The following is a 12573-nucleotide window of genomic DNA, read 5'->3' on the forward strand; positions in this document are numbered from 1 at the left end:
GGTGGAGAGGGCAGGGGAGAGGAAGGGAGCGTGGTCGGGGAGAGAGAGTTGGAGGTGGAGAGGGCAGGGGAGAGGAAGGGAGCGTGGTCGGGGAGAGAGAGTTGGAGGTGGAGAGGGCAGGGGGAGAGGAAGGGAGCGTGGTCGGGAGAGAGAGTTGGAGGTGGAGAGGGCAGGGGAGAGGAAGGGAGCGTGGTCGGGGAGAGAGAGTTGGAGGTGGAGAGGGCAGGGGAGAGGAAGGGAGCGTGGTCGGGGAGAGAGAGTTGGAGGTGGAGAGGGCAGGGGGGAGAGGAAGGGAGCGTGGTCGGGGAGAGAGAGTTGGAGGTGGAGAGGGCAGGGGGAGAGGAAGGGAGCGTGGTCGGGGAGAGAGAGTTGGAGGTGGAGAGGGCAGGGGGAGAGGAAGGGAGCGTGGTCGGGGAGAGAGAGTTGGAGGTGGAGAGGGCAGGGGGAGAGGAAGGGAGCGTGGTCGGGGAGAGAGAGTTGGAGGTGGAGAGGGCAGGGGGAGAGGAAGGGAGCGTGGTCGGGGAGAGAGAGTTGGAGGTGGAGAGGGCAGGGGGAGAGGAAGGGAGCGTGGTCGGGGAGAGAGAGTTGGAGGTGGAGAGGGCAGGGGGGAGAGGAAGGGAGCGTGGTCGGGGAGAGAGAGTTGGAGGTGGAGAGGGCAGGGGAGAGGAAGGGAGCGTGGTCGGGAGAGAGAGTTGGAGGTGGAGAGGGCAGGGGGGAGAGGAAGGGAGCGTGGTCGGGGAGAGAGAGTTGGAGGTGGAGAGGGCAGGGGAGAGGAAGGGAGCGTGGTCGGGGAGAGAGAGTTGGAGGTGGAGAGGGCAGGGGGGAGAGGAAGGGAGCGTGGTCGGGGAGAGAGAGTTGGAGGTGGAGAGGGCAGGGGGAGAGGAAGGGAGCGTGGTCGGGGAGAGAGAGTTGGAGGTGGAGAGGGCAGGGGGAGAGGAAGGGAGCGTGGTCGGGGAGAGAGAGTTGGAGGTGGAGAGGGCAGGGGGAGAGGAAGGGAGCGTGGTCGGGGAGAGAGAGTTGGAGGTGGAGAGGGCAGGGGGGAGAGGAAGGGAGCGTGGTCGGGAGAGAGAGTTGGAGGTGGAGAGGGCAGGGGGGAGAGGAAGGGAGCGTGGTCGGGAGAGAGAGTTGGAGGTGGAGAGGGCAGGGGGGAGAGGAAGGGAGCGTGGTCGGGGAGAGAGAGTTGGAGGTGGAGAGGGCAGGGGGGAGAGGAAGGGAGCGTGGTCGGGGAGAGAGAGTTGGAGGTGGAGAGGGCAGGGGGGAGAGGAAGGGAGCGTGGTCGGGGAGAGAGAGTTGGAGGTGGAGAGGGCAGGGGGGAGAGGAAGGGAGCGTGGAGCTGGTGCCAAAACATGAGGCAGTGGAATGGCATTTCTTCAGGAGGTAGAAAATAAAGCAGTGTTTCCTCCATCGCTCTGGGCCTGTCATGCGGCCCGCGATAAACAGACAATTACACCGTCAGGAGGAGAACCACTCCACTCGCCTGGGTCTGGTGTGTGTGTGAGAGAAGGAGGGTGTGTGTGTGTGTGAGAGAGAGAAGGAGGGAGGGTGTGTGTGTGTGGGCCTTGAGACGCACAGCCTGAGAGCAACGCCTTGGTGCTCGTCACCCCCAGACCGCTAAGTGTTTGTGTGTGTGTGAGTGAGTGTGAGTCTATGCATGGGTCTATGGACCTTCACCCTTACCAACACCCACGAAGGCAACAACACAACTGGCAGCAGAAAGATAAACATCTTTCATCCAGGGTGACGGGTGATTTCTTACCAGTTAGAATCACGGGGGGCATTTGGCCTCCGTTTAGTGACAATCTAACCTGGCACCTACCTGGTAGCTTTACATTTCAGGGCCAGTGTACAGCCAATCTGTTTCCAGTGTAAATGCAGTACCACTCATTGTGTATGACGGTTTAGCTCCCTGTGGGAATGCAGTCACAGTGTACATCCCAAATGGCACCCTATTCCATATTGTCTCTGGTCAAAAGAAGTGCACTACATAGGGGACTGGGTGTCATTTGGCACGCAACCCAGAGTAACTGGTCTCCATAACCATCTGATACAGACCAGAGCTTCCACTATTTATTCATTACAAAGACAGGAGCATCCATCCTGCTGAGCACCTGACAACAGTTCACCTAGTGTCTGTCTGTCTGTCTCTTTCCTGTCCGTCTCTTTCCTGTCCGTCTCTTATCCGTCTCTTTCCTGTCCGTCTCTTTCCTGTCCGTCTCTTTCCTGTCCGTCTCTTTCCTGTCCGTCTCTTATCCGTCTCTTTCCTGTCCGTCTATTTCCTGTCCGTCTCTTATCCGTCTCTTTCCTGTCCGTCTCTTTCCTGTCCGTCTCTTTCCTGTCCGTCTCTTTCCTGTCCGTCTCTTTCCTGTCCGTCTGTCTGTGGATCGTAGCGGAGACTAAGGAGGAAACCAAATGTTTACTTCAGACCCTAAAAGCATCAATATAAAGATCAGAAACATACAGAGATGAGAGGAGGTTTAAACTCAGACTGACCACCCCCCAACACAGTTCACGACTCCCTCCTGGTCTGGGAGAGAGGTTCAGTCTCCATTAGACACACACCCCCCAACACAGTCCACGACTCCCTCCTGGTCTGGGAGAGAGGTTCAGTCTGGTCTAGTATACGGGTCAGGTAGACTTACGTGGCACGGTCACACTGAAGTGTTGGGGGTCAGAGATCAGCAGTTTCCTTTTCAGCTCATTCAGACCTACCCCTGTAGGACCTAGAGAGAGAGAGAGAGAGAGAGAGAGAGAGAGAGAGAGAGAGAGAGAGAGAGAGAGAGAGAGAGCAGGATGGAGAGAGAGAGCGTGAGAGAGAGAGAGAGAGAGAGCGCAAGAGAGAGAGAGAAGGATGGAGAGAGAGAGAGAGAAGGATGGAGAGAGAGGGAGAGAGAGAGAGAGGATGGAGAGAGCAGGATGGAGAGAGAGAGAGAGAGAGAGAGAGAGAGAGAGCGTGAGAGAGCGAGATAGAGCAGGATGGAGAGAGAAAGATGGAGAGAGAAAGAGTTAAAGCATCATTAAAGCAACATCAGTCATGCATTCATCACCGCCTCCCCATAATAAAGGTGGGCGAGATAGAGGCCGGGCCAGAGGAGCAAGGCAGTGTGGAGGCCAGGTCTGGTCCAGGATGGGACGCAGCAGAGCGGAATTGTTTCCATCCCATACGCCAATGAGAGACACTGATAAATGTGTGATGGTGTTTACAGACCCAGGCACACACACGTGCATACACACACAAACACACACACCTTGGCTAAGTCCATCCATGCTCGGAACCGAGAGGGCCAGACTGTGAATGTCACTGACTGAGACCTCTGTGCTCTCACTACTGTAAATATGACTGAGGTGTAGTGAGAGGAAGAGAAAAGGAGGAGAGGAGTCAGGGAGTGAGAGGAGGAGGGGAGTGAGGGAGTGAGAGGAGGAGGGGAGTGAGGGAGTGAGAGGGGGAGATGAGTGAGTGAGGGAGGAGCAGAGGAGTGAGGGAGTGGGAGGAGGAGAGGAGTGAGGAAGTGGGAGGAGGGGAGTGGAAGGAGATGAGTGAGGAAGTGGTGGAGGAGGAGATGAGTGAGGGAATGTGAAGAGGAGAAAAGGAGGAGAGGAGTGAGGGAGTGGGAGGAGGAGAGGAGTGAGGGAGTGGGAGGAGGAGAGGAGTGAGGAGTGGGAGGAGGAGGAGTGAGGGAGTGGGAGGAGGAGGGGAGTGGGAGGAGATGAGTGAGGGAGTGGGAGGAGGAGCGGAGTGAGGGAGGAGGAGCGGAGTGAGGGAGGAGGAGCGGAGTGAGGGAGTGGGAGGAGGAGGGGAGTGAGGGAGTGGTGGAGGAGATGAGTGAGGGAGTGGTGGAGGAGATGAGTGAGGGAGTGGTGGAGGAGGAGATGAGTGAGGGAGTGGGAGGAGGAGAGGAGTGAGGGAGTGGTGGAGGAGATGATTGAGGGAGTGGTGGAGGAGATGAGTGAGGGAGTGGGAGGAGGAGAGGAGTGAGGGAGTGGGAGGAGGAGATGAGTGAGGGAGTGGGAGGAGGAGATGAGTGAGGGAGTGGGAGGAGGAGTGAGGGAGTAGGAGGAGGAGAGGAGTGAGGGAATGGGAGGAGGAGATGAGAGGGAGGAGGAGAGGAGAGGGAGGAGGAGAAAATGAGGAGAGGAGTGAGGGAGTGGGAGGAGGAGAGGAGTGAGGGAGTGGGAGGAGGAGAGGAGTGAGGGAGTGGGAGGAGGAGATGAGTGAGGGAGTGGGAGGAGAAGAGGAGTGAGGGAGTGGGAGGAGGAGAGGAGTGAGGGAGTGGGAGGAGAAGAGGAGTGAGGGAGTGGGAGGAGGAGAGGAGTGAGGGAGTGGGAGGAGAAGAGGAGTGAGGGAGTGGGAGGAGAAGAGGAGTGAGGGAGTGGGAGGAGGAGAGGAGTGAGGGAGTGGGAGGAGGAGATGAGTGAGGGAGTGGGAGGAGAAGAGGAGTGAGGGAGTGGGAGGAGGAGAGGAGTGAGGGAGTGGGAGGAGAAGAGGAGTGAGGGAGTGGGAGGAGGAGATGAGTGAGGGAGTGGGAGGAGGAGAGGAGTGAGGGAGTGGGAGGAGAAGAGGAGTGAGGGAGTGGGAGGAGGAGATGAGTGAGGGAGTGGGAGGAGCGCAGCACCAACAGGCCTAAAGAGCACTTTGTTGTGTTTCCCTGAACAGCCTGAAAAATCAACAAGGATCCATCTCAGTGGGCAGCTGGGTTTTCCATCACATCTACTGGAGGGAGGGGGGAGAGGGATAGAGAGGGATAGAGAGGGAGGGGGGAGAGGGAGAGAGAGGGAGAGGGAGAGAGAGGGAGGGGGGAGAGGGAGAAGTAATGCACTATTGATTTGTCTGCGGCTCCAGATCCTTGCAACTTTTCCAAAACACAAACGCTGGCGCTCCCTCCTCTCCCCTCTCCCAGGCTCTCTCCCCCACGTCTCCAGCCAGAAACCTATACTATATAACGTCAGCAGGAGTGACCAGGCTGATATATGAGGCTAATTCAAACTGACTTTGTATCGATGTCTTCAAGTAGTGTGGACAAGAATCAATTACGGAAGTACAAGGTTTCACGCCCCTGGTTCTAAAAGCGTTACAGCGGCAGGAAGCCCCACCGCTCCCTACAATCCGCCTGTAGAATGGCAAAAAGGCAGGGTTGATGAATTCCTGACATGCTTGTCTTTCTGGGCAGGAGCTAGGAATGCATCAGGCCCTATTGGAAATTCATTTTTGCAGGCAAATGTGTCTAGCAGGCCGCCATCTAAAACAAATGGACAATGAGTTGACTCAGTGATGTGGAGGAGTTGGGAAAAGAGGGAGGTTTGGGTTATAAGCAGAGGTTGAACACAAATGCTGTACTGTTAGACATTAGTCATCCTGTCTGTCTGTCTGTCTGTCTGTCTGTCTGTCTGTCTGTCTGTCTGTCTGTCTGTCTGTCTGTCTGTCTGTCTGTCTGTCTGTCTGTCTGTCTGTCTGTCTGTCTGTCTGTCTGTCTGTCTGATCTGGTGTGTTCACCTTTCACCTCCTGTCCGTCCTTCCAGAGAGATTTTAAGCTGCTCTGATAAACAGGTGTGAACAAAGACTGCCTTTAAGTGTGTGTGTGTGTGTGTGTGTGTGTGTGTGTGTGTGTGTGTGTGTGTGTGTGTGTGTGTGTGTGTGTGTGTGTGTGTGTATGAGTGAGATAGTAAGAGAGTGAGAGAGAGCAGTGTGTCTTCCAGAAGGATAAAGTCTTTCTCCAAGACATGGACACACGCGCGCGTGCCATTTGAGACAGCCCTACAGCAGGTTAGCGCTCGGCCACACATGTCCTCTCCGTCACATGGTCCCTGTAAGTGATAAAAGCTGTTTCCTCAGCACATTCAGCGTCCTCCATTCTCCATGTTAAAAAAGACCCCCAAAAATGTGGGGAAAAAGCTATGGACTTAAAGCGCGGGGCTGCTGGGCCCTAGCGAACTGCGGTCGCCGTCTCACATAAACAGCACATGGCCGCGTGCAGACAGCAATCAATCTTTCAGGAGAGTTTTCTGAGAACAAGTCCAAACGGGGTCTTGACCCCCTCCTCCGTGTTGATTTATTAAGATCAGGAAACGGATTTCACTTTTAAAATGTGTTTCGAGAGACCACAAGGAATGTGACGGTGCTGTTTAAAGAAGGACGAGCGTGTCCGCGGTGCTCTGGCGTGTTGTTATAGGTGTTAAAGGCGCTGGAGCGGAGTAATACAGGCCTTTTTTGAAGCGTCTCTCAGCACAGCGGTAACATCAAGACAGAGGAGCAGGCTGCTCCCAGCCACAAGTCTAGTGGGGCGTCCTAAATGGCACCCTATTCCCTTTATAGTGCATTACTTTACACCAGGCACCATAGGGAATAGTTTCTAGTTCAAGCACGTTGTTTGTCGGGGAGCAGAGCGGAGCGGCCGTTCCAGTGGTTGTTGGCCCTTCTTCCCGGCGGCGTCAGGCCCCGCCACGAGTACCTCGCCGTGGGATGACAAACGGCTCACGCTCCCTTACACTTTTACAGCTCTCATTAAACTATTCTCACCTTCTACATCACTCCCTCGCCAGCAGGCGCTCTCTCGGTCTCGCTCTTTCTCTGCCTGTGTCCGTAATGTCACACTATGCCCTATATAGTGCTACTGGGCACTGGTCAAAAGTAGTGCACTACAGAGGGAAGGGAATAAGGTGCCATTTGGGACCCAGCCTCTCACTACCTCTGCGTCTGATGTACGGTGGAGGACAACACACGGTGCTGCCTGTGAGGCCTGTATAACCTGGTGTAAAGAACACACTGGGGTGGCACGTTCTGAACTAGCAGAAACAAAAAGGCTATTGTGCATTGTTTGTTTTTAACAATCTCCAATACAATGTTGACCTTATAAAACAAAACGGCACCATAAAAAAACATATTTCTTTGCAACTGTTTCTGAATTATACTTGATTGGTATAGTGTATTGTGTTGTATTGAGTCTCCCTCTCTCCCTCTCTCCTCTGGGAGGGAGCGCGGTGTGGTGGGTCGGTGCTCTTGCCCTCCTCTCCTCAGGCAGGTTGCAGTGCCAGTAAAAGTGTCAGACTGCATTACTGCCCTCATTAGAGAAACAGCCTTTAATATCTGGAGCTTAATAACTTCCAGGCCAAACGCAGAGCACATCACATAGAGTTAGAGCTGAGAGGGAGAGGAGGGGCGATGTGGACGGTCCTATCCAACCTCCACCACCCAGCCAGCCAGACAGGTCTAGGGTAACTTCAGCCTCCTCCAACCAGACCTTAACCCTGCTCTGTTTAGTCCAACAAGGCTCTGATAACAACTATATGTGGAACACTATCCTAAGGCCATTCCACCCTACTACGAACCATGTCTGAAAACTAATACAAATGTATAAAAACAGATCAACATATTGTTTCATCTTTTGAAATCCAACCCGTCTGTCGTCCACATTCATTCTAATAAGAGTAAGGAGAGTATAGGGTCTACTTTGTTCAGTGGAGATCATTCTTAGATTCCTTTTCATCCACGTAGATGGATAAACAACTAGAGGGACGTTGGACTCATCTTTCTTGTGAGTGTATGTGTGAGTGTATGTGTGAGTGTATGTGAGTGTATGTGTGTGTATGTGTGAGTGTATGTGTGTGTATGTGAGTGTATGTGTGTGTGCGTGTGAGTGTATGTGAGTGTACGTGTGAGTGTATGTTAGTGTATGTGAGTGTACGTGTGAGTGTATGTGAGTGTACGTGTGAGTGTATGTGTGTGTGCGTGTGAGTGTATGTGTGTGTACGTGTGAGTGTATGTGTGTGTATGTGTGTGTATGTGTGTGTGCGTGTGAGTGTATGTGAGTGTACGTGTTAGTGTATGTGAGTGTACGTGTGAGTGTATGTGAGTGTATGTGTGTGTATGTTTGTGTGTGTATGTGTGTGTGTGTGTGAGTGGAGTGGAAAGAGGAGTGAGGAAAGGGGGCCAAGGCAAAGCACAGGACGCCTGGTCCTCTTTGGAGGATCTACACACCTACTTGACTTTCTCCTGAACCACTAGGTGTCTGACGTTTACAATGGAGAGAGAGATGGTGGGAGGCAGAGGGAGAGAGGAGAAAGAGATGGTGGGAGGGAGAGGGAGAAAGGAGAAAGATGGTGGGAGGCAGAGGGAGAGAGGAGAAAGAGATGGTAGGAGGGAGAGGAGAAAGAGATGGTGGGTGGGAGAGGGAGAGAGGAGAAAGAGATGGTGGGAGGGAGAGGGAGAGAGGAGAAAGAGATGGTGGGAGGGAGAGGGAGAGAGGAGAAAGAGATGGTGGGAGGGAGAGGGAGAGAGGAGAAAGAGATGGCGGGAGGGAGAGGGAGAGAGGAGAAAGAGATGGCGGGAGAGAGAGGGAGAGAGGAGAAAGAGATGCTGGGAGGGAGAGAGAGGAGAAAGAGATGGTGGGAGGGAGAGGGAGAGAGGAGAAAGAGATGGCGGGAGGCAGAGGGAGAGAGGAGAAAGAGATGGCGGGAGGCAGAGGGAGAGAGGAGAAAGAGATGGTGGGAGGCAGAGGGAGAGAGGAGAAAGAGATGGTGGGAGGCAAAGGGAGAGAGGAGAAAGAGATGGTGGGAGGGAGAGGGAGAGAGGAGAAAGAGATGGCGGGAGGCAGAGGGAGAGAAGAGAAAGAGATGGTGGGAGGGAGAGGGAGAGAGGAGAAAGAGATGGTGGGAGGGAGAGGGAGAGAGGAGAAAGAGATGGTGGGAGGGAGAGGGAGAGAGGAGAAAGAGATGGTGGGAGGCAGAGGGAGAGAGGAGAAAGAGATGGTGGGAGGCAAAGGGAGAGAGGAGAAAGAGATGGTGGGAGGGAGAGGGAGAGAGGAGAAAGAGATGGTGGGAGGGAGAGGGAGAGAGGAGAAAGAGATGGCGGGAGGCAGAGGGAGAGAGGAGAAAGAGATGGTGGGAGGCAGAGGGAGAGAGGAGAAAGAGATGGTGGGAGGCAAAGGGAGAGAGGAGAAAGAGATGGTGGGAGGGAGAGGGAGAGAAGAGAAAGAGATGGTGGGAGGGAGAGGGAGAGAGGAGAAAGAGATGGTGGGAGGGAGAGGGAGAGAGGAGAAAGAGATGGTGGGAGGGAGAGGGAGAGAGGAGAAAGAGATGGTGGGAGGGAGAGGGAGAGAGGAGAAAGAGATGGTAGGAGGGAGAGGGAGAGAGGAGAAAGAGATGCTGGGAGGGAGAGGGAGAGAAGAGAAAGAGATGGTGGGAGGGAGGGAGAGAAGAGAAAGAGATGGTGGGAGGGAGAGGGAGAGAGGAGAAAGAGATGGTAGGAGGGAGAGAGGAGAAAGAGATGCTGGGAGGGAGAGGGAGAGAGGAGAAAGAGATGGTAGGAGGGAGAGAGGAGAAAGAGATGGTAGGAGGGAGAGGGAGAGAGGAGAAAGAGATGGTGGGAGGGAGAGGGAGAGAGGAGAAAGAGATGGTGGGAGGCAGAGGAGAAAGAGATGGTGGGAGGGAGAGGGAGAGAGGAGAAAGAGATGGTAGGAGGGAGAGGAGAAAGAGATGGTGGGTGGGAGAGGGAGAGAGGAGAGAGGAGAAAGAGATGGTAGGAGGGAGAGGGAGAGAGGAGAAAGAGATGGTGGGAGGGAGAGAGGAGAAAGAGATGGCGGGAGGGAGAGGAGAAAGAGATGGTGGGAGGGAGAGGGAGAGAGAGATGCTGGGAGGGAGAGGGAGAGAGGAGAAAGAGATGCTGGGAGGGAGAGAGAGGAGAAAGAGATGCTGGGAGGCAGAGGGAGAGAAGAGAAAGAGATGGTGGGAGGCAGAGGGAGAGAGGAGAAAGAGATGGTGGGAGGGGGAGGGAGAGAGGAGAAAGAGATGGTGGGAGGCAAAGGGAGAGAGGAGAAAGAGATGGTAGGAGGGAGAGGAGAAAGAGATGGTGGGTGGGAGAGGGAGAGAGGAGAAAGAGATGGTGGGAGGGAGAGGGAGAGAGGAGAAAGAGATGGTAGGAGGGAGAGGGAGAGAGGAGAAAGAGATGGTAGGAGGGAGAGGGAGAGAGGAGAAAGAGATGGTAGGAGGGAGAGAGGAGAAAGAGATGGTAGGAGGGAGAGGGAGAGAGGAGAAAGAGATGCTGGGAGGGAGAGCGAGAGAGAGGAGAGAAAGGGATGGCGTGAGAGAGAGCGAGGAGAGAGATATGGTGGGAGGGAGAGTGAGAGAGAAGAGATAAAGAGATGGCGGGAGAGCGAGAGAGAAAAATAAGTCCACATAATAAGAAAAAGTGAGAACTCCAGAGAGAAAAAGAAAACATAAAACAGATCTTTCCTTGGCCTTTCTCTTCATTAGGTGTGAAATTGTCCATAGGTTGTCATCCAAATTACAGAAGTAAATTGAAAATATTTACATTAGCGTGACAGAGGAGGGGTTATGTGCATTGTAGAGAGAGAGGCAGGCCGTGGCGTATGCTGGTTTGCACAGCCTGACATGCTGCCTGGCAAGAAAATGGGCTAGCTAATTAGCAACACGCTATGATGAAGTCCATACCCCTGCGTTTCACCGTAGCAAGGCCTGGTCAATCATGCTGAAACAGACGTACTGCAACACAAGCCTCACTTTCTCTTTTCTTAATAACAGCATTAAATAGAAAGCCAGCGATATCGGCAGAATGAAGAATGATTCATACGCAGCTGCACCGATCAGTAGCACTGCTAACCTTGAGAAGAAAAAGCAGCGTGTGAGGAATACATTCATTATTCGTGTCATTTGCAATAATAGTTCCAATATTTATATTCAGGTTTTAATTCTGGTGCACCTGGGCTTAACGGTATTGTTCCACCATTCGTTGGCACAATGCTTTTCTCTAAACTACACAAGAAGGAAGAAAAACAAAGCTAACTTCACTTCATAAGCCTTCTGGAGGACTTTGTAATACCAGCCTTAAAAGGCAAGTGTTAACAATTCTGTCAAGTAAAAAAAGGAACATTTACAGCTGAGCAAGGTACTGTTAATGAAAAGCACTAAATATGAAGGAATCCTCAGCCCGCCAGCCCTGTGCTGTCATAATCCACCAGGGCTTTAAAAGTTAAGGGGGCTTGCGTGTGGGCGGGAGCATGTTTCTGGGTTACGACTGTGTGAGGGCAAGGCTGAGCCACCTCCAGGCCTGGAACTCTGACTGACTGGAGCGCCACACGCTCTCTCTATGGAGAAACCAGTTTTAGACTTAAACGATGGCCTCTGCCTTGCCAAGACCAACAGCTCAGCAATCCCCAGTGTCCCATGGTGGCAGTAGTTAGTTACTCACCGACTACGACAGCAGCTTGGTCCAGCTCTACCATGGTGTGTGTGTGTGTGTGTGTGTTACTCACCGACGAGGACCACCAGCCTGTGCTTGGCCCCGCTCTGCCTGCGGTGGGGAGTCACCTCCTCGTAGGTGGCCACGTCAGCCATGTCGTACTGCTCACTCTTCTTACACTCATACATGGACTTGTTGGTCTTCTTGTCTCGCCTGCTGAGGCGGAAGCTCCGGCGAAAACCAGCTACAAATCAGAGAGCGAGAAGAGAGAGAGAGAGAGAGAGAGAGAAAAGGAGGGCGAGAAAGTTGAGTCACTGTAAGGGGTAAAGTTGACAGTGTAAACAGTACGTACAAGTCAATTTGCATCTGCACAAGATGCCTGCAGATGCACATTTACAAGCATTTCAATATCTATCAGGTCTGGCTTTATGTGGAGCAGGCCTTCATATGGAACATATTGACAGTGATATCTGTGCAGTAGGTAGGACTAGTGAACACTAAGCCAAACGATTTCCCTGGGCCCTGTCAAAGCTATTGCACTATATAGAGGATAGGTTGCTATTTGAGATGCACGTAGATCCAGGGAAAGCGTTTGGTCGGTGAGTAACAGCTCATAAGGTTCATATGTAATGTCGTCTTAACACTTTTGTCTTCTAGAGACCATAAAAACATTATTGCCACGTTGCCATGCATTTCTCCTCCCAGCCTCAGTTTATGTCATCTAGCTACCTCTTACGTAATTTCTCTCTTTATGTTACAGGACGAGTCTCAATTGGCACCCTATTCCCAATGTAGTGCACTACTTTTGCCCAGAGCCCTATAGGCCCTGGTCAAAAGTAGTGCAGTATATAGAGAATAGGTTTCCATTTGGGATGCAACCATAGATGTGATTCATATGAGCCTTTTGAACCTGAATGGTCCGTTTTAAGCACATTGACCTCTGACCTCCTGTAGAGGGGAACAGGAGGTAAAGAGAGAACCAAAAATGGCAGGTGGGAAGGATGAGTGAAGGCCACTGGCATTTTATCATGTAACTTACTGCTGCTATGTGAACTTACTGGTAGTTGCTCCATGCTTGTCCAGATGACACAAGTACCAGTCAAGCGTTTCTCATTCTTCCCAGACTACTTTGGTGCTGTAGGTGGTGTGTGTGTGTGTGTGTAAAGAAGTAGGTGTGGTGGTTGCATTCCATGGACATGCAGCGCACGATAAACCAATCAAACATGACAACCGTCATAAATTGAGCCAAACAAATGGTCTGGTTTGAATGCACTACTGCAGTACCAAACAGAGACAAACACTCCCCTAATTTGAAGAGCACAGTTTTATGACAGACAGTTAAACCAAAATCCGCAAAGCGAGGACCGAGGACACTTCGCTAATAT

The 12573-nt window shown here is 52.8% G+C and overlaps 1 protein-coding gene across 6 annotated transcripts in view; it reads right to left on the minus strand.

Annotated features, from left to right (window-relative positions):
• The window catches only part of mpp7a (MAGUK p55 scaffold protein 7a), a 339487-nt gene that overhangs the window by 20369 nt on the left and 306545 nt on the right, over nt 1–12573 (minus strand). For all 6 annotated transcript variants that reach the window (XM_014157501.2, XM_045702141.1, XM_014157503.2 and 3 more), the window contains 2 exons: nt 11262–11432; nt 2640–2720 (listed from right to left, as the gene is read on the minus strand). In XM_014157501.2, the coding sequence (XP_014012976.1) occupies nt 2640–2720; nt 11262–11432 (252 nt within the window). The remainder of the gene's footprint in view (nt 1–2639; nt 2721–11261; nt 11433–12573) is intronic.

The sequence above is a fragment of the Salmo salar genome, chromosome ssa19, assembly GCF_905237065.1.
Source record: "Salmo salar chromosome ssa19, Ssal_v3.1, whole genome shotgun sequence".
Taxonomy (NCBI): domain Eukaryota; kingdom Metazoa; phylum Chordata; class Actinopteri; order Salmoniformes; family Salmonidae; genus Salmo; species Salmo salar.